The sequence below is a fragment of the Mya arenaria genome, chromosome 3 (assembly GCF_026914265.1).
Source record: "Mya arenaria isolate MELC-2E11 chromosome 3, ASM2691426v1".
Classification (NCBI taxonomy): domain Eukaryota; kingdom Metazoa; phylum Mollusca; class Bivalvia; order Myida; family Myidae; genus Mya; species Mya arenaria.
The window spans coordinates 83,424,460-83,443,773 of NC_069124.1; the positions used below are offsets into that span (position 1 = coordinate 83,424,460).

General features: G+C 36.7%; 2 protein-coding genes across 4 annotated transcripts in view; both read left to right on the plus strand.

Annotated features, from left to right (window-relative positions):
• The first annotated feature begins 1,365 nt into the window (after window positions 1-1,365).
• Window positions 1,366-7,888, plus strand: LOC128226996 (heat shock 70 kDa protein 12B-like). Of its 2 annotated transcripts, none has more exons than XM_052937149.1 (6): window positions 1,366-1,510; window positions 2,127-2,256; window positions 2,748-2,962; window positions 3,383-3,598; window positions 6,140-6,296; window positions 6,511-7,888. In XM_052937149.1, exons 2-6 carry the CDS (start codon window positions 2,154-2,156, stop codon window positions 7,557-7,559), a joined length of 1,740 nt encoding a protein of 579 aa, XP_052793109.1. In that variant the 5' UTR covers window positions 1,366-1,510; window positions 2,127-2,153; the 3' UTR covers window positions 7,560-7,888. The 2 variants fall into 2 exon arrangements, with proteins under 2 accessions (XP_052793109.1, XP_052793110.1); XM_052937150.1 differs by lacking the exon at window positions 1,366-1,510 and adding an exon at window positions 1,637-1,731.
• Window positions 7,889-13,165: 5,277 nt separating this feature from the next.
• LOC128226997 (probable DNA double-strand break repair Rad50 ATPase) overlaps window positions 13,166-19,314 on the plus strand; it is a 31,400-nt gene continuing 25,251 nt past the window's right edge. For both annotated transcript variants that reach the window (XM_052937151.1, XM_052937152.1), the window contains exons 1-3: window positions 13,166-13,221; window positions 17,051-17,144; window positions 18,339-18,431. In XM_052937151.1, coding sequence (XP_052793111.1) covers window positions 17,052-17,144; window positions 18,339-18,431 — 186 coding nt within the window. In that variant the 5' untranslated portion in view covers window positions 13,166-13,221; window position 17,051. The remainder of the gene's footprint in view (window positions 13,222-17,050; window positions 17,145-18,338; window positions 18,432-19,314) is intronic.

Consider the following 19,314-nt stretch of genomic DNA (forward strand, 5'->3'; position numbering starts at 1 on the left):
TGACGGTGGTGTTGTTGCGGTGGTGTTAACAGTGGCAATTAGCAGAAGCAGTAGTGGAAGTATCAACAGCAATAGCTGCAGCCATTCCACCTGTATTACTAAGACTTAAAAGTACATGTATTAAATGACCAACAAAGTCGGTTCTGTTCGGTGGGGTTAAATACCTATTTACAGTAACGATCGTTGGGAGTCATGTTATTATTTGGGGGGGGGGGGGGAATATTTTACAGAAAAGGAGTCACTCAAGGACAGCGACCATTGGCGTGATTTTATGAGGGTCAAAATATGTTTTTTCACCGGTCACGGTATGAAGACAATGCCAGATGAACACAAAACTAAGCAATTTTCTAGATTGAAACATTGCAAAAACAAATCGCAATCAGTTATACGAAAATGGATTTTAAACGCCTCAGAATGTGTTCATGATGTATCATATGAACAAAATTGAAGTAAATTTAACATTCGGAAATTCAGTATCGCCAATGTGATGTATTTTTTCAAGTTTCGTTTGTATTTTCCATTTTCCATGGTGTATACGTTTACTTACGAACTCAATATTTTTACAGTGAAAAAGCAACAAAGCTTTAAAAATGAATAATAAGAGTGTGTGTTTTTGTTAAAAAATGCGAACCCAATAAATCTGACATTTTAAAATCAATACCCATACCATACGCTTAGTAAAGCATATCCTTAAATGTAATTCGACCTATGACAGGGGGTCCAACGTGAAATGTGTTCGCCGAATTTTAAGTGAGGGAAATTGTGTGAAACCGAATAAAATGGCGGCGTTGAAAGGAATTTCGGTGTTTCAAGGATGTATTTTCACTTGGTAAGTAAGTTATATTACCTTTCTCGCAATATAAATACGCCTACCCGGAGACCACACGTGTAAGCGTCTCTAGGTTTTTTAACCTATGTTTCTAGAGGCCTTTACAAAAAAAGTTATTGAATGTATAAGCTGAACGATTGATTGTTTACAAAGTCGACGGAAATATGGCTGGTATTTCTTGGCCATTCGGAACTCCTCGGCCATTTTATCGAAAACAACGTTGTTTTTGAAAAAAATGGCCGAGGAGTTCCGAATGTTTCTTGGCATGGTGAAAGGTACTTCACTCTGGTGAACGAGAATGCATGAACTTAGGCCGATGTTGAAACGATGTAATTGGACCAACGTCATTTCGATAGTTAGACCAATTGACAAACCAGCATGATACATGTACGTCAGCTGTGAGTCGCAGTCACATTTGTACAGGTTTTGTCTCGTTTTGGCATTTAAATAAACACTTCGTTGTGGGAGACACGACGGGATGTCGCTTTGGCAAGTGGGGCGGGCACACCTTCGTTAGCCATAAACCAACAATAACAAGACACATGCTTGTTGAACCTTTTTTGGAGTGAAGTATAGAAGGGAGATAATGCCGATAAAAGCGAAACAAATCCGAATGTATTTCTCTACAGTGTACTTCCTTGTTACAGTAATGTGAACTGTAATCAATTAAACAGTTAAGTTGTACGTATTTTAACTATATTTTATACATTTAATTACAGTTAATCTTTGCTTTCAACACGATTCATTGCATGGTAATTGGTGTCATTTTAGTTTAAAGATTTTGGCAATTAAACAGTCTTGTTTCGATTTCAATGTATTTTGTTTGTAGAGGGGCTCCGGTGGGGAAGTAATGGGACAACCGATAAAATGATAACACTTAAACAGTAATTTAAGAGATTTGAGTAAGATTTTTCGCCATATTGAATCATCAGAACTATCTTTATAATGTCAATATAACTTTTCAGTTGTTTGAAGAGTAAAAAAGCCAAAGTCGATGTTGTTATGAAAAATTCAAGATATGAGGGTCGTCTTAAAAGTATAGAAGTGAATTTCTTGAAAAAAGAAACTGATCTTGAACGTTTCACAATTGGTATAATTAATTAAAAATGTGTTGTTTTTTTATTAATTACATGCATGTGTAATGCCTTGTCTAATTAAATTAACTCTCTGCTCGTATAAATTTTCAAAATCACTTCAATTTAATTCATCATTTCGGCCAATCCTGAATGTGTCAGTTTTAATTTTACATACCACATGCACCTGTATTGTTAGTGTGAAATGATCTACTTATTTACAGGATCCTCACTAACTGGATACAGTAACCATGGCAACCAATGACAAGAAAGACAAGATGCTGGTGGCAGCTATAGACTTTGGCACCACCTACAGCGGCTATGCATTCTCCTTTAAACATGACTACCAGACAGGTATGACTTCCAATTTTCCAAATGAGGTAGAATTCTAAAATATTGATACAGAAATTCACTTTATTATAGGGAAATATACAGTATTTTTATATTTCGGGAAAAGTCGGACCAACCATTACTTTTCATATACATTGTATGTTTAAATTGTTTAACATCTTCATTTAGTACTTGTAAATAACTCATAACTTATTGCATGATAATCATAATAAATTTAAAAATCCTGTCATATCAAATGCACCAATATTGTTGTTGCATAAATTGATAATTTCAATCAATATTTCTTTGTATCTTTGAACATTTTTATTTAGCTCAGTAATTGTCTGTCAATGTTATAATGTGAAATCCATGACTCGGTATGGTGTTCTGCATGAATACTAAAAAAAAAATGAATCAGATGTAGAAAGTATAATACAATTACTCAGAAAAACAAACAAAATCAATGACAAACTCCTTTTTTGAGTAATTTTAAAATTGTCCTTTTACCCTTTCAGACCCATCCAAAGTCTCAACCAATCAGAACTGGGTGGCTGGATCCATGTCATTAGTCTCCCTGAAAGCTCCTACAGTGGCCTTGTTTGATGAAAATCAGAAATTCCACAGCTTTGGGTACGAGGCAGAAAACAACTACTCCGAATTGGCTCTAGACGAAGAACACGAAAAATATTACTTTTTTAAAAGATTTAAGATGAGACTCCATGGCAAAAAGGTAATAGTTTTCGTAAGGTTTATTCTATAAATTTGTAAATAGTGAAATTGGATTCTGAACATAAGTTCTGTATACTGTATAGTATAGTGTTCATATTGTAATTGATATTTTGCTGTAATTACTACACTGCAACTGTCAACAGTTTAAATTACATGTCCTTGAACTCCTTTTGTTTCAGTTCAGTTTATATTGTACATCTAGATGTTGCTCTTTGTTGGTAGACTTATGTAGGTTGTATGTTTTCCCTGTAATGAAAATTTTATTGATATTCATTTAGTTAATTTTTCACTACTTGTACCCTTTGGACCATACAAGAAGCTCCAGGAATTTTATTGGACTAATTTAGATCATAATCTTAAGAGTTTTATTAGCAAAAGTACACACTAAACATGTGTTATTCCCCTTCACTGCTACAAACAGATACAGCGAGATATTGAGATAGACGATGACCGGGGCCGAAAGATGACGGCCATGCTAGTGTTTTCCGAGATCATCCGCTACTTGAAGGACCACCTGCTAAAGTTGCTCGAGATGCGTGGAACCGGCGTGGACAACAAGGACATACACTGGGTGCTCACTGTCCCGGCAATATGGTCCGACTCAGCAAAACAGTTCATGAGGGAAACAGCTACAAAGGTATGCTGTTTGTATCAGAGATGTTGAGCATAGTTATTAGGGCCCTTCCACACTTTATTGTGTTTTTGCAGTTCATGATATCAAATTCATACTTTCTAAACTTCCTTACAGTAACAATATGCTCTTTTGTGACAAGTTTTGTAACTAATTGTAACCACGCCCCCCCCCCCCCCCCACGAACAGATGGTAAAATCCCTGCCAAATGCCCCCCCCATCCCAGGGACCCCAGGTAAGGCCCTTTCCCCACTATATTTTAGGGGAAGACAAAACCACCGCATTCACCTGGCACTGCAGGGCCACCTGAAAGGTAAAAACACGGCCCATTTCCCCGGCTATCCCCGGTATAACCCCGGACCGGGGGGGGGGGGGGGCCGTGGTTACAATTGACTGGTGCATAAGCCTTTGTATATTTAGAAATTATAAAAAAATATGGTTTTGTTTTTAACTTTTAAACCGTTTATGATTATAAGTTCAAACTTTCTATACTTGCTCAGAGTAGTAATAAGCCTTTTGTGACAAGTAATGCAATACATGCTTTAAGTAAAATATTGACAGATTTATGACCATTTATATACTTTTATATCCTGAAAGTTTGACAGATAGATTCTTGGTTATATACTTTATGACATGCCTTCCTATTAGACCCCCTTTTAAGTATGCTACCATTCAAGGCTCTTATCACTCCTGTGATGGCTTAAGTTCTTTTGAAGGCAATTTCACTGAACTAGAATGATGAGCATAGGACAGACATGGAGGAAAGTTATTAAAAATCCAGTACTTTGAAACAAAAGTAATCCTATTTAGATGAAAAAGCATATTATCCAGTTGTTTTGTTTAGTTTACTGTGGGATCTAATACCAAAGCTTACCAAAGAACTACATGTATCCTCAAACAGCATGTTTTATTCCAAGTGCTTACTATGCATTAAAGATCTATCATGTTATGTACATAAAGCTAGATATAAGTTGTATTAACTTGAATTGTAAGACCACAAGAGCTATATGATAGAAAGCAGTTGTACATGTATAGGGATTGAAAATCAGGTGAAAACAGTTATAGATTAACAGCAATAATTGAAGGGGTCATTTTAATCCAAATGGAATCATATAGAATGTATAGAATAGTGTATACAATAGGTAATGTTCATATTTTATACTTGCTGATACCAATGCATTTTGAAAACTGACTTTTTGCAGCCATAAACATAACTAAAGGTTAATGGACAATTGTCGTGAGAGAAATGAGAGAAGCATTATTTTTCGAGATTTGAATCACAAATAGTAATTGTCCTAATTAAAGGTAACAATAATGTGCTTTCTATAAGTATTTCTTACCGTTAATGTTTATATCTGATAGATCTTTAACTGTTAGTGATGATATATTTTTAAAGCAAAACTAGACTATCGCTAGAGGCAAACAACTGATTCTCACCAATACTTACCGGTAATGTCATTTTATCACTTTTTGTACTATTTCTTACACTCCCCCTTGCTGGCTGGTATAGAAGTTGCAGGCTGGTATAGAAGGTGGTCAGCTGTCTGTAGCCTTACACTTCCCCCTGCCGGCTGGAAAAGAAGGTGGTCAGCTGTCTATAGCCTTACACTTCCCCTTGCAGGCTGGTATAGAAGGTGGACAGCTGCCTATAACCTTACACTTCCCCTTTCAGGCTGGTATAGAAGGAGGTCAGCTATCTATAGCCTTACACTCCCCCTTCCGAGGCTGGTATAGAAGGTGGCCAGCTATCCATAGCCTTACACTTTCCCTTGCAGGCTGGTATAGAAGGTGGTCAGCTGTCTTTAGCCTTACACTTTCCCTTGCAGGCTGGTATAGAAGTTGCAGGCTGGTATAGAAGGTGGTCAGCTGTCTATAGCCTTACACTTTCCCTTGCAGGCTGGTATAGAAGGTGGTCAGCTATCCATAGCCTTACACTTCCCCTTCCGAGGCTGGTATAGAAGGTGGTCAGCTATCCCTAGCCTTACACTTCCCCCTGCAGGCTGGTATAGAAGGTGGTCAGCTATCCCTAGCCTTACACTTCCCCTTGCAGACTTGTATAGAAGGTGGTCAGCTGTCTATAGCCTTACACTTCCCCCTGCATGCTGGTATAGAAGGTGGTCAGCTATCCCTAGCCTTACACTTCCCCCTGCAGGCTGGAATAGGAGGTGGTCATCTGTCTATTGCCTTACACTTTCCCTTGCAAGATGGTATAGAAGGTGGTGAGCTGTCTTTAGCCTTACACTTTCCCTTGCAGGCTGGTATAGAAGTTGCAGGCTGGTATAGAAGGTGGTCAGCTGTCTATAGCCTTACACTTTCCCTTGCAGGCTGGTATAGAAGGTGGTCAGCTATCCCTAGCCTTACACTTCCCCTTGCAGGCTGGTATAGAAGGTGGCCAGCTGTCTTTAGCCTTACACTTTCCCTTGCAGGCTGGTATAGAAGTTGCAGGCTGGTATAGAAGGTGGTCAGCTGTCTATAGCCTTACACTTTCCCTTGCAGGCTGGTATAGAAGGTGGTTAGCTGTCTTTAGCCTTACACTTTCCCTTGCAGGCTGGTATAGAAGGTGGTCAGCTATCCATAGCCTTGGAGCCAGAGGCAGCCTCATTGTACTGTCAGCTCATACCGACCAACAAGATACACGGATCCGAGGGGGCCAAGTTTGCTGTCGCCAGTCCAGGGACCAAGTACATGGTCATAGATCTTGGAGGTAGGTCATATTCTATAAAAATGAAAGCACTGTTCTGTAAAAAAGCTTTGTTTAAAATCAGCTGATTTTTGAAAATAAAGGACTAGAAATGTAAATGGACGTCCATAATTGTCTGACCAAACTTTAAAATGATGTAAGACTTGTCTATTATGTGTTGCTTCCAGCTGTGATAATTATAAATATTCCCAGATATGTGCTCATTCTGTACATTCAGGTGGTACAGCTGACATCACAGTTCACCAGCGACAAGCAGACGGTGGTCTGAAGGAGCTGCACAAGGCGAGCGGCGGGGCATGGGGTGGCACAAAGGTTGACGAGGAGTTCTACCAGCTTCTCATTCGCCTTATTGGGGCTCCTGTCTGGAGCAAGTTTTGCGAGGAACACACAGCAGACTTCCTTGATCTGCAGAGAGAGCTTGAGACTAAGAAGCGCACTATCAAGCCAGAATCTAGCGGCAAAATAACTATCAAGGTGCCTGTGACAATCGTTCAGACTTATGAGAAAGAAAGCGAAGAATCCATAGACGATGCTATATCTGGATCCAATTATAATGGAAAAATCAAATGGATGGGAGACAAAATGAGGATTGAGGCACCTGTATTTAAGAATTTATTCAAGTCTTGCTCAGATAAGATAGTAAACCATATTAAAGACTTACTTGCAATGCCTGATGTGCAAGGCACAAATATATTTCTTATGGTAGGTGGATTTTCTGAATCAGCAATGTTGCAAAATGCTATCATAACATCACTACCAAAGAGCAAGGTGATCATTCCTGATGAACCAGGGCTGTGCGTACTAAAGGGAGCTGTGATATTTGGTCACCGCCCCATTGCCATCACGTCGCGTGTCTCCAAGTACACGTATGGCATCAATATTTCCCCGCCATTTGATCCCGCAATCCACAAAGAAGACCACAGAGTCTCAGTCGGAGGAATAGACCGCTGCCGTGATATCTTCAAGCGCTACATTCAGGAAGGCGAGACAGTACGAGTAGGTGAAGCCAGGTCAGGAAAACATGTGACCCTCAAATCGAGCCAGAAAGAAATGTTGCTGAAGATTTTTGCGTCTCCAAAGCGTGAGCCAATGTACGTAGACGAAGAAGACTGCGAGACCCTGGGGAAGGTGGTGGTGAACCTGCCGGACAGTGAGGAGAAGATCCGGGTGGAGGTGAAGATGATGTTCGGGGAGACAGAGCTGACAGTCGAGGCCCAGGAGCTCTCGACACACACAAAATACAGGGCATACTTTGACTTCATGTAGCCCGCTAGATTTCTTATTATTCTGTGATAATGTCGACTTTTGAAAAAATCTTTTTGTAATTCTCTGAAAAGTTGTACATAAATAATCTAGCAACATTAAAATTTGATGCAGACATTGCCATTGGAATTGTTGATTACATGTAGTCTGATTACAGAGTTCTTGATAATTACATGTACATGTACATTTGGTTTTAACAGGTAGATAATCTACAGGATTGCGTTATCAGTGTTTAAGTGTTTATATTACAGGTTCAAATAAACAGGCAATGTTATCTTGTTTTGACTTTACACACATTTCTTCAATGAAATAAACTGATGTATTTATTGTTATTTTTGTGTACTGATGATACTATAAAATTGTTTGTTAGATAACATTCACCCTAATAATATTGTATATTGTATTGTTATTGGTTTCCACTCAGTATCACAGTACTATTCTGTGGACCAAATTTAAAAGAAAACTATCTCAATGTTAGAAAGCTGGTCACGTCTGGTCAAAGACTAGGTCACTAAGCATACATATATGTGTATAGAAAAGAATTAACGCTCACACTTGAAGGCCCCACTATTACACAATCTTTATGAAACTTGGTCAGAATGTGTGTCCCGTGGCCATGTCAAACATCGGGGTTAAAGGTAAAAAAACAGAACAGATTTAAAACAATCAATTTAATGTATCTTTAAGGTTCAGTCTATCACAAGTGAATACCTACATTCTTTCAGACAAGGTCATGTTTTTAAGAGCTTTGCAAATGTTTTCAAAAGAAGATATCCACATTCTGCCTAGACAAGCATTTGCATTTTTGCACAAGTGTTACAAGATTAAGAAAGGTTCCAAAAATGATTGACACTGTCTAGTTAACAATGTTTTGTGGTGATTGGTTCAGTTTTAAGAAAGATTTTTGCATTTCAGGAACTATGCAGGAAATTTAAGACACTTTTTCAATATTTTATTGAATTTCTTTCTTATATGAAAGGATAGCATCATGAAGCCAGACAACATTGTTGATTGGAAAGTCTGGAACATTTTGATAAAAACATATTTGTATTGCTGAACTACTTAGACGTAGATTTTAACATTCTTCGTACTTCTTAATTCAGCTCCTTTTTTAATTACACCAGAACATGATGCAAACTATGCAGTTTTACCCCCTTAAAAGAAGTTTACTTCATAACGACATGATAATGAAAATTTGAAACTTTCAATTTTAAGTTTTAGCCCTCTCCACACACTTTGGTTTACAAGTAGTGGAAGGCCCGTACGCACCCTTATACGACTAGTATTGCTCCAAGGCTTTCTAAGAACTACTAAAAACTATAAAGAGATACTTGAAAAGCACTATAACATGTAATAATGTTAAGAAATAAATGATTATGACATTAGTTAAATTTCAGAAAGGAAACTTATTCTGAAGCTGTTCCATGTAATTGCGTATTTGTAGAAACTGTTCATGAGAATCTTCGGTGGCAGGTTGTTGACAAAGTACAAAAAAATTAAACAGCGGAATCTGGGGCAGGATTGATAGCATTTTCTCCGTCGGTATCACCCTTTCTACCCTTTGCAATTTCTACGCAACTGAGTTAAGTTGTACGCTTTTTTGTCTTATGGTATAGACATACCAATGGCCATCATAACAGCTAAGATATGGTAACAACGAGAAGTAGATGGACAACTGCAATATTCTTTTGGAAATAATGATACATTATACTTACGCTGGTTGGAACCCCTCACCACGAAAACGGCCATATCAGGAACTAAACTTATTCCTTTTTCGTGTATGGTTTTGACGGCCAAAGAACACTGTGGTTTCGGATCCGATTTATTAGAATTATCGTGGTTATGTACGGGATTTGTTTCGTCGGGTTCAGTTGTTCGCAATGTTGTCGGTTCGTTACTAAATTCAACATTTTGAGTTTTAGGTTTGCAAATAACTTCAAGTTTACCCTTGAGAATATCAATCATTTGCTCAGGGGGACATGCATAATTCGGTAATTGAATTGTTTCTGGATCTTTCTTAACATAGTTAAATCTGTTCATTAATGACCATATTCGCTTTCGCCACAAAATGCACGCAACAACTCTGAAACATCATTACCCTGTAAATAATTCAAATATAATACGTCGGCATAGATGATCGTACCGGTGATGAGCTGTGTTTCCTTCGCTTCTCTCTAGGTGACCCTGTTGGAGTCGGCATAGATGATCTTCTCGGTGATGGTCTTGGTCTTCTCCGCTTAACTTTAGTCCATTGTGGAACGGAAGTGGTCACAAAAGTGGTCAGACGCGTAACAGGAGTGGCGATCGGCTGTCTTCTATGATTCGTCGCTGAAGCGGGAGGGGAAACTTATTGTGTGGGGGCGGCGGCAGTCACAAGTGAGGGAGAAGCTAACGGCACAGCATGGATTTGGGGCGTCAGCAGTCTGTGGCGTCTCGGATACAATACTGCGCGCTGCTTCACTGTAGAGTAGAGGCCCGATGACCGCACGACCTTCGTCTCTTAGAGGTCTTCTCAGCGTAGCTCTTACTGCTTTCTCAATACACGAAGCAACGGTTTCTGTCCCTAAAAAACTTAAGTGTAGCCCGTCGCGACTGAGCAGATTACAGTCAATATCTGAAAATAAAACATATACAATATATATGACCTCATTCTCGATCATCTGGAGGCTGTGGTTTACCTCTTCGGCCGTGTTGTTAAATGCTCGCAGGAAGCTCTGGGACAATCGCCTCCCTTCGAAACTGCTCTGTGCCCTCGGTAAAACACCAGATACAACAACCGTGGCCCTATGTATTAAAAAAATGATATCAAAATATACAAATAATGGAAAAAAAGTACAAATCAGAGGCTCCAATTGAGTATTCAAAACATAACATTCAAGCGTATCGAATAAATATTGCACATTGATCATAGGATTCCGATTGCCTGTCTCATATACAGATACGAATTTACAATAAATAAAATATTTTGAGTAATACAAGACAAAACATTTTGCTGCATTATTAAAAAAACAGGCGACATACGTGGGGTTAGTAGCATGTACTTTCTCGCACAGCTCCTGTAAATCCGACAGGACGTCTTCAAGGCCAGACCTCGGTATGTCATTGGCACCCGCCATAACAACCACCACCTGCAATGAAGCATGCAGGGGATTTCTGAATTTTATGACTGTTATTATACGGACGCGTGTCACATATTAGCACCTGTCCCTGGTCAAGTACATGACAAACGGATTAGCACGTTTATTGATAAACACGGACAGTTTCTGTTGGTTCATGATTACGTCTAATTAAGTCAAGCGGACAATAGTCAGGTTATATTAAACAGGATTTGTGTAAGGCTCTTATGAACAGAACAGAACAGAATATTTATTAGCTTATCGTCATAATAACACATATATACAAACACAAAACATATATATATATGTATATATATATAAGGCATGCAACATATAGCATATTATACACTAAAATCATTTGATTTTATTGTTTGTAGGATATAAATGTGAGAATGAATAAATATTATATGGTGTAATTTTAAGTTGAATATTACATACAGTCGGACATTATTTAAGATCATGAGAAAAACGAAGATATCCGAGTATCAATGTTGGTTATACACATTTCTAATAAGAATATTTCTGTGTCCAGTTTTGTGCAATTGTATGTAATATTTTAATTTGCATCATATTCGAGAATAACATAACAATGTTAAAAGTCATCATTAATAGCTCGTATTCTGTTTAAGGCCTAATACTAGAAAACTTCTTAAACAAAAAACAACAACATGAATATAAGTGATTGAACTACTTACCGACACCGATTGTATCAAGTCAAACACAATATCCAGGTCCATGAAGTCTTTGATTTTGTATCCTGGATAGCATAATGTCACTATATTTTCTGAGTCAATGTACTGGTGTAAGTATTTAACTTGACTGTGTCCAAACACTAGATATATATATATAAAAACACAAGTTAACACAGTGATCACAATTTGAAATATCCGCGGGGGGGGGGGGGGTTAAACACACATTTAATTTGCGGTAGATATGTCCGTTTGTAAAAAAGTTTGACTAAAACTTTACTGAAACATTACCAATCATTCCAGTCTTGATTTCTTGAGTAATGAAAATTATTTAAATTACAAAAGAAGTTGTCAAAAGAAGTTGTCAAAATATAATTCTGGTCAATACTACCAATACGTTTTTTAATATGTAATATCAAGCAAATCAATTTATTCCTTCCTTTTGTAGCACTAAGAATGATTTTTTTTAAAAAGCTGCGTTTTTCCTCTCTCTCTATATATATATTGGCTGCGTTGCTGCGTTTTATACCCTAAAAACGCAGCCTGCATATTGCAGCCTGCGTAAATCGCTGCGTTATATACCGACCATGGAAAAGGGATCTCGATAAAAGGCATTATCATATGTTAAAAATAAATTGAACTTGATCTACTATGATAAGGGTTGAAAATGAAATTGCTAAATTTTCTTTGAAACTCATAAGTTTGAGCAATAAGAAGTGAATATGATTTCATCAGGTTATAACCTTTGATTGCGTATTAAAGCTAGCTAGCGGGTGGCGTCAGTAACGAGCGATTTTCGAACGCGTTCAAAATCATAGTGCACAGGAACATTTAGTTCATTGAGTTATAACAGGTTGTTGTTTGATAGCATCTGATAATACAAGTGAAAACAACGTCAGATTTATTGCTGTTGCATTAAAAAGTTCGAAACACAGAAATTCTCATGTCACAAAAACGTTAGTTGGGTTAATTATACCCTTATTATACCAGTTATACTGGTCATTTAGTTTAAAGAATGGAAAATGACTGGTCAAAATCATGCAGATCAAAAATTTGAAATCCTACAAACATACCTTTAAAACTTGGCCAGAATGTCTGTCATTATGAAATTTAGTGAGGTTATGGAACATGTAGACCAACATTCGAAAAAAATAAATAACACACGTTCTTGAACATTGAAACATTTTCTACCCAAGCTCATTAAACTCGATCAGGGTACTAGATAACTATATTAATATAGTGTGTGTTTATTATTCTCGGATGGGCGACACATTAATGGGCCTAAAATGTATGGATTTCTTGTTTCGCGATCATGTATACGCTTCCGTTTTAGTAAATCTGGATGTTTAATTTACTCGGTATATATTCTGTAATATCTCCATACCTATACCTTGAGTTAATAAGTATTTGTAGGGACGGGAAACGATATGGTTTAATCCAAAGAAATAATATATCCCTAGTTTTTCCGGTTAATTTGTATTGCTCCACTATCTGTAGAATGCTATTAAAGTACTACTACCGCTACCAATACCCCTACAGTACCCTACTGTATAACCTTAATTGCTACTCCACTACCACTAAGTACTACTTACTACTCCAATACCTCTACACTAAAATAGCAAAGAAAATGGGGGTTGACCTCTAAATCCCATACTATTAATATTTAAACTACTAGTATATATATTTTGGTTCAAAAGTTGCGCCCTTATATTACCCTCTTCTCCCTAAACCAAACCTGAAATCGCCCCTTAAACAAAAGCAGGCGTATTTTATCGGCGTAACTTATGAAACAACCCCTTTTTAAAGTAAAGGAAGACAACTCGAATCGAACTCAATACTTGACTTCCGTGTAAGCAAAAGGTAATAAACATTTTATTTTTAATACTTTAACGCATTAATAAATTGTTTGGATATGAATGTTTATATATTAATTTTGTTGTATGCATTTCTATAGTCACTATTAATGACCACGGTAAGATATCATGTATAATGAACCCTTTTCGGGTCTACTTTCGATTTCAATACCTTGTTGACACAATGTAGTCAAACCATTAATTTTCTAGGTGACATAGTCCGACATGCACTTTACATTTTTTTGTTATTAAGGTAAACATCTAAATCAACAATATCATAAAGCTTTTCCAAATGGCGAATGTGTTTTGTTCCTTTCAAATTTCAATCGAACCTAGCTACAATAATGAGCGATCAGGGATACTTTTTTATTATGTTGACATTTCTTATGTATCCCTGTACTGTAACGCTACAACTCTCTACCATTTAACAATGGGCGAAATGATATACTGTAATAAAATGCATTGATGTTGAATAATAATGACAAAGTTGTTCAATTTTTATCTGACAGTGATCTGAACTGGATTTAATATGTCATTAGAGTTGTTATTTTCACATTAATATATGAGCCGCATCGTGCGATTTTGGGCCTTCGGACATAGTGATTACAAATGAAATAATCATTAGTAAAAAATGCCAAAAATAATGATTTTTTCTATGTAAATCAATTTCTTCCAAAATTCTTTCTTTTTAAGATTTGTCATTGGTGCATCATTTTCTCGATAATTTATGACCATTGGTTTACTCATGTTTCCATAGCAACCATGGATTTCGTCCCGACATATTTTGACTGGAATAATAGTCTGTGTTTAAAATGGCCAAATGTATTAAAAATACAAAAATGATTAATTATTTTTATCTTAATTAATGGTCCTTGAAGATTCTGTGATAAGAAAATAATCTAAATTATAAGCTAGTTGTAATATTGATACATTAAGTTTGCACTTCATTTGAATAATGTGCTTTCGTAACGACGTCATTTGCATGACGTCAAATTTAGTATTCAAAATGCGCAATACATGGTCTTACTTGTAAGCACGTATCTAACGCAATTTAAGTGATATCATCATGAAATTTTCAGAATATATTCCTGAAATATCATTTCATTCATATACCTTAAAACATTGTAATAGCAAATATATGTCCGAAGGCCCAAAATCGCGCGACGCTGCTCATATTATGGGTCACGAATACCGTTATACATGTACACAACCACTCAGATTTGTCCCAGATTTACCGATATCGGGATACTTGATAAACAGTCGACACTTGTAAGTGTTTTATGATAACTTAACATGTTTTTTGGGCATACTGACATAACTTAATACGTGTCTAATAGTAGGCAATAATATTTTCGTAGAAATTTGAATTTATAACGGAGATAATTTCAAAATTGTGGCCGGGAGGATTCTCTGCGCAAGGACCGCTTGCTACTTTTTGCTGGGATGGTGGACGTCACGAGTCTGCCATATTAAAAAAAATCGTCAAAAGACTTGTTGACGGCCATTTAGGTGGACTACAATCGCACCCAGATTGTACGTACTCAAAATACAGTATAGAAAGTACATGTACAAGGATGTGTACATGTATGTTTGTGAAATACGCATTTGCAATTTATTTAAGTAGGTTCAGTATTTTGCACTAGTGGATTCAGCAGAGGGTTGTGGAAGGTTGCTGGGGGCATATTGCAACCTAAATAAGCATACAGCACACCGAAATTCACAGAAGTGTGCCAATTTTCGGTTTCCCAACATTGTCAAATCTTGCTGCACCCAACCCTGTTGTGAGATCACCACGTTTAATGCCTATCGCACGGTAAAGATTCCATTGATGCCTAACTTTACCTAAACACCATCATGTCAATACCCATGACCACCAATTAAAGACTTAATAATAAATTGTGTATTTGTCCGATTTGGGCATTCTGATACACCAGAGTGATAATGCTATGCATACAATTTAGATTTATCATTATCAAACCTCTGATAAATGAGAATAAATTTAGGTTGTATGGTATATTTGATGCCTAACTTTACCTAAACACCATCATGTCAATACCCATGACCACCAATTAAAGACTTAATAATAAATTGTGTATTTGTCCGATTTGGGCATTCTGATACACCAGAGTGATAATGCTATATGCATACAATTTAGATTTATCATTATCGAACCTCTGATAAATGAGAATAAATTTAGGTTGTATGGTATACATTCATATGCCGACAGTCTCACTGTTTTAATTCAAATGCCCAAAGTTTATTACCATGTATATTTTAGTGACAAACAAACCCAAGCCAGGGTATAGCTCTATCATCACCGGAATAAAAAAAATATTGTTTGCCTTTAAGATACATTTTCAGCCAACCAGGGGCACTAGATTTTTAAAATGTTTTGTTTCTTTTAGAATCATAACAACCTACATTCTCAGCCAATGATATTGCAGATAGGCAATCATTATATAAATATTGACTGCCTTGAGGGTGACAGGGCATATTGTCAACCTGAGGTAAATACTGTCGACCAAGGCGAAGCCGAGGTTGACAGTGTTTTCCGAAGGTTGACAATATGCACTGTCACCCTCAAGGCAGTCAATATCTATTTTATTATACCGAACAAAAACTGTAGTATTTTAAAGACTAAAAATACCATTTTCACTGACAGCTGCGAATCTTGCTGCCATTTTGGCAAGAATTGTTGGCTGGTAAACAAAGCGCTCAGGTGATACAGACTTTAAGTAAAATACTATCAGTAAATCCCATATTGGTATCTTATTGCCAATTTCATATGTTCTATAGAAGTGAGGTTTTATAATTAGTGCATTTTAAGGTTGCAATGCCAGTTTTATATCAATCATAATTTTTCACATACAAATCCAACATGGCGGCGTATTTGTAGCGTATTTTCAATTTCATGACGTCAGAGGGTGACAGTGCGGCAGAGGGTGATAGTGCGGGGTGATAGTCGAAAATATTGCCCTAGCGTTTTTACTATATGTTCTATAGAAGTGAGGTATAATAATAAGTTATAAGCTTAATCATTTAAGAATTTCAACTTTTGTGGGTGTTAAAAGGTCCGCATATTGCCACTAATCTGATATACATGTGATGACCTGAAGTAATATTTTAATAAGTAAGAACTGCATTGAGTCTAACAGCTTAAACTCCTTACTTTCCTATGTTATGAATATGAACAGACACAATAGTTTCCTGAAGTTAATATGAAGTGTAACACATTGGATGAATGCGAATCATGAGCTAATTGTTTTATTTAGTTATCAACATTTATGTATAACGTTAGTGGTTAATTTTAGCGATCTAGTGAAAATGGAGCAGGGTGCAGAGCCGTATTGGAATGGATTATTTTTTTAGAATAAAAAGGGAAAAACACCATAATTGAGAAAGGTTTGAGTTCCTGTCAAAAGCAGCTAGATTATTAATATTATCCATATTTGATACCGCTAATTTCGCATAACAGATTGTGTTTCGCTTTCCATTCATTTATACTCCCGTTCATAGAACGGAACGTAGTACTTATACAATGTAGTGTCACATGCGGCTTTGGCGGGTTGGGGTGGGGGTGCTGGGGGCGTCCTGCAAATACTCCTGCAAAAGTACAGAAACGCATATGTTTTGATACAGTAAATGTGCAGCAGAACACAGTTTCCTAGAAAATACCGTATAAGGGAATGCGTGGTTGTCTTTGATTTAAGTCTAATTGACGTTTGTATGTCTATGTCACCGTGCACTGGATCTGGCACCAACTGTCCCTGCTTTTAGATGAAACAAATGACAACTCAACACAATTATATTAAATGATATGTTCTTTTTACTTTAAGGATGGCACAACAGCAAGAAGAATGGGAAGTTATGAAAGTTTTCGAACAATTTCGTGGAAAAAGTCTTGATGATGTAAAGAAGTACATGAGCCAGGTTATATAATAGTTCCTGTCGTTTGTGGTTTTGCTGCGAGATGTTTTTTTCTTATGTTTCTTATTCATATACAAAGTAAATTGGGAAGGCCAACAATCAAAACATTTTAAAATTTCATTTTTTATTTAGGTTCGAGTTGGAATCTTTAGCAAGAGTAAACACACATCCTTTGTTACCAGGGCCTTTTCACCTTCTTTGCTAGGGGCCGAAATTAGGCTACTTCACAATTGGGAAAAATTGCCTATTTTCAAAATTTCAAGATAATATTGTTTACTAAATTCCCAGATATTTTTCCCAAATAGGAAATTGATATTTACAATAAAAATTTATTATGTTTGAGCAAATTATTCTTTTGTAATCTTTTAAGTTAACAACAGAAGAATGCTGTATAATTTAAATGTTATTTGAGGACCAATTAGTCCACATATCCTTATCAATTCTTTCCCTCGATTTAGAATCAACTCTATGAAGAATAAAACTGATCTCTCTCCCTCTTTTGTCATTGCGTCATGTTAAAAAAGTGAAGTCAAAGACATGAATTCTCACCAAATAAGATCTACATGTGCATCAATTGGAAGGCCATACAAGACTTTTCAAGCTTGACCCTATGGAGTGTTTGTACACAATTCATATTAAAAAGGTCATAATTGAAAATAATCAGCTAGAAGTAAACTCACATTTAAGATATGAGCCTGTTTTTTGTAACATGAGTTCCAAGTTTCATATGGATACCTTGACCCATGTTTAAAAGGTGTCTTCAATCCTCATGTGGAATTTTCCACTTTGAGACGTTTACGCATTTAAATTTCCCAATTTGCAAAATTCACGCGTTTAAATTTCCCAAAATGAAAAGGCTAGGCCTCTTCACAATTTTTGGTGAAAAAGCCCTGGTTACCTATTAAATTGCGTTTAGGAGTTACAATAAAATGTTCATTCCATAAATTGCGTTTAGGAGTTACAATAAAATGTTTATAGGAATGATCTATCAGAGATTGTTTTTGTGCAGCTGCCAAAATGTTCCTGAGTAGCCAGTCAACAATGTATTGTGGCTTCTTGATGTTTTCTTTTCAAATAAAAATGAAATTAAAAATATTGTGACATAGATTCACTTCCTGGTTTACAATTATTATTTATTTACATATTTATCAAATATATATATATGTGAATGTATAATATATATTTATTTATTTTCAGTTTGATAGTGAGACGGATTTCTTAAAGACGATCAAATTAACGGACAATCCAGTGAAAAAGGACCGAGACTTATTAAATGCCGCTGTTGCACATGTAAGTATAATGGCGTATACCTGATATAAAACTGATGATTTTAGCTGCTGGATTGTTCCATTCCAACCGAATTAAAATGCAACTGTTTTTCTTATAAGTCTACATAGTTTTTGCCATTCAGTTCTAATGTTATTACTTTTAATTAGTTTTATATTTTTATTTAATCAGTTACTTAAATATCAATTAATAATTATGCCCCCCTTCAAAGAAGAGGGATATATTGCTTTGCACATGTCGGTCGGTCCGTCGGTAGACCAAAGCTTGTCCCAGTGATAATTCAACAATTCCTGGACGTGTGGTCATCAAACTTGACATGAAGGTTGGGCCTCACCAGTAGATGACCCCTATTGATTTTAAGGCTCATCGGGTCAAAGGTCAAGGTCACAGTGACCTTTAATGGTAAAATAATTTTAAAGCTTGTCCGAGTGATAGCTCGACAATGCCTAGACCTATGGTCATCAAACTTAATATGGAAGTTTGGCCTGACCAGTAGATGACCCCTATTGTTTTTGGGGGGCATCGGGCCAAAGGTCAAGGTCACAGTGACCTTGAATGCTAAAGGTTGTCGGAGTGATAACTCAACAATGCCTGCACCCATGGCCCTCTAACTTGACTTGGAGGTTGGGCCTGACCAATAGATGACTCTTATTGATTTGAGGGGTCAAAGGTCAAGGTCACAGTGACCTTGAAAGCAAATTCAACAATTCCTGGACCTATGGTCATCAAACGTGACATGAATATTGGGCCTGACCAGTAGACGACCCCTATTGACTTAGGGGGTCATCGAGCCAAGGTCAAGGTCACAGTTATCTTATCTTTAACGCAAAAAAATAACAAATCTTCTCCCAGTGATATCTCAACAATGCCTGAACCTATGATCATC

Coding starts and splice junctions, on each gene's coding strand:
- LOC128226996 (XM_052937149.1), top strand. CDS start 2,154: ATGGCAACCAATGACAAGAAAGACAAGATGCTGGTGGCAGCTATAGAC. Junction 2,257..2,747: donor TAAACATGACTACCAGACAG/GTATGACTTCCA, acceptor TTACCCTTTCAG/ACCCATCCAAAGTCTCAACC. Junction 3,599..6,139: donor TGAGGGAAACAGCTACAAAG/GTATGCTGTTTG, acceptor TTTCCCTTGCAG/GCTGGTATAGAAGGTGGTCA.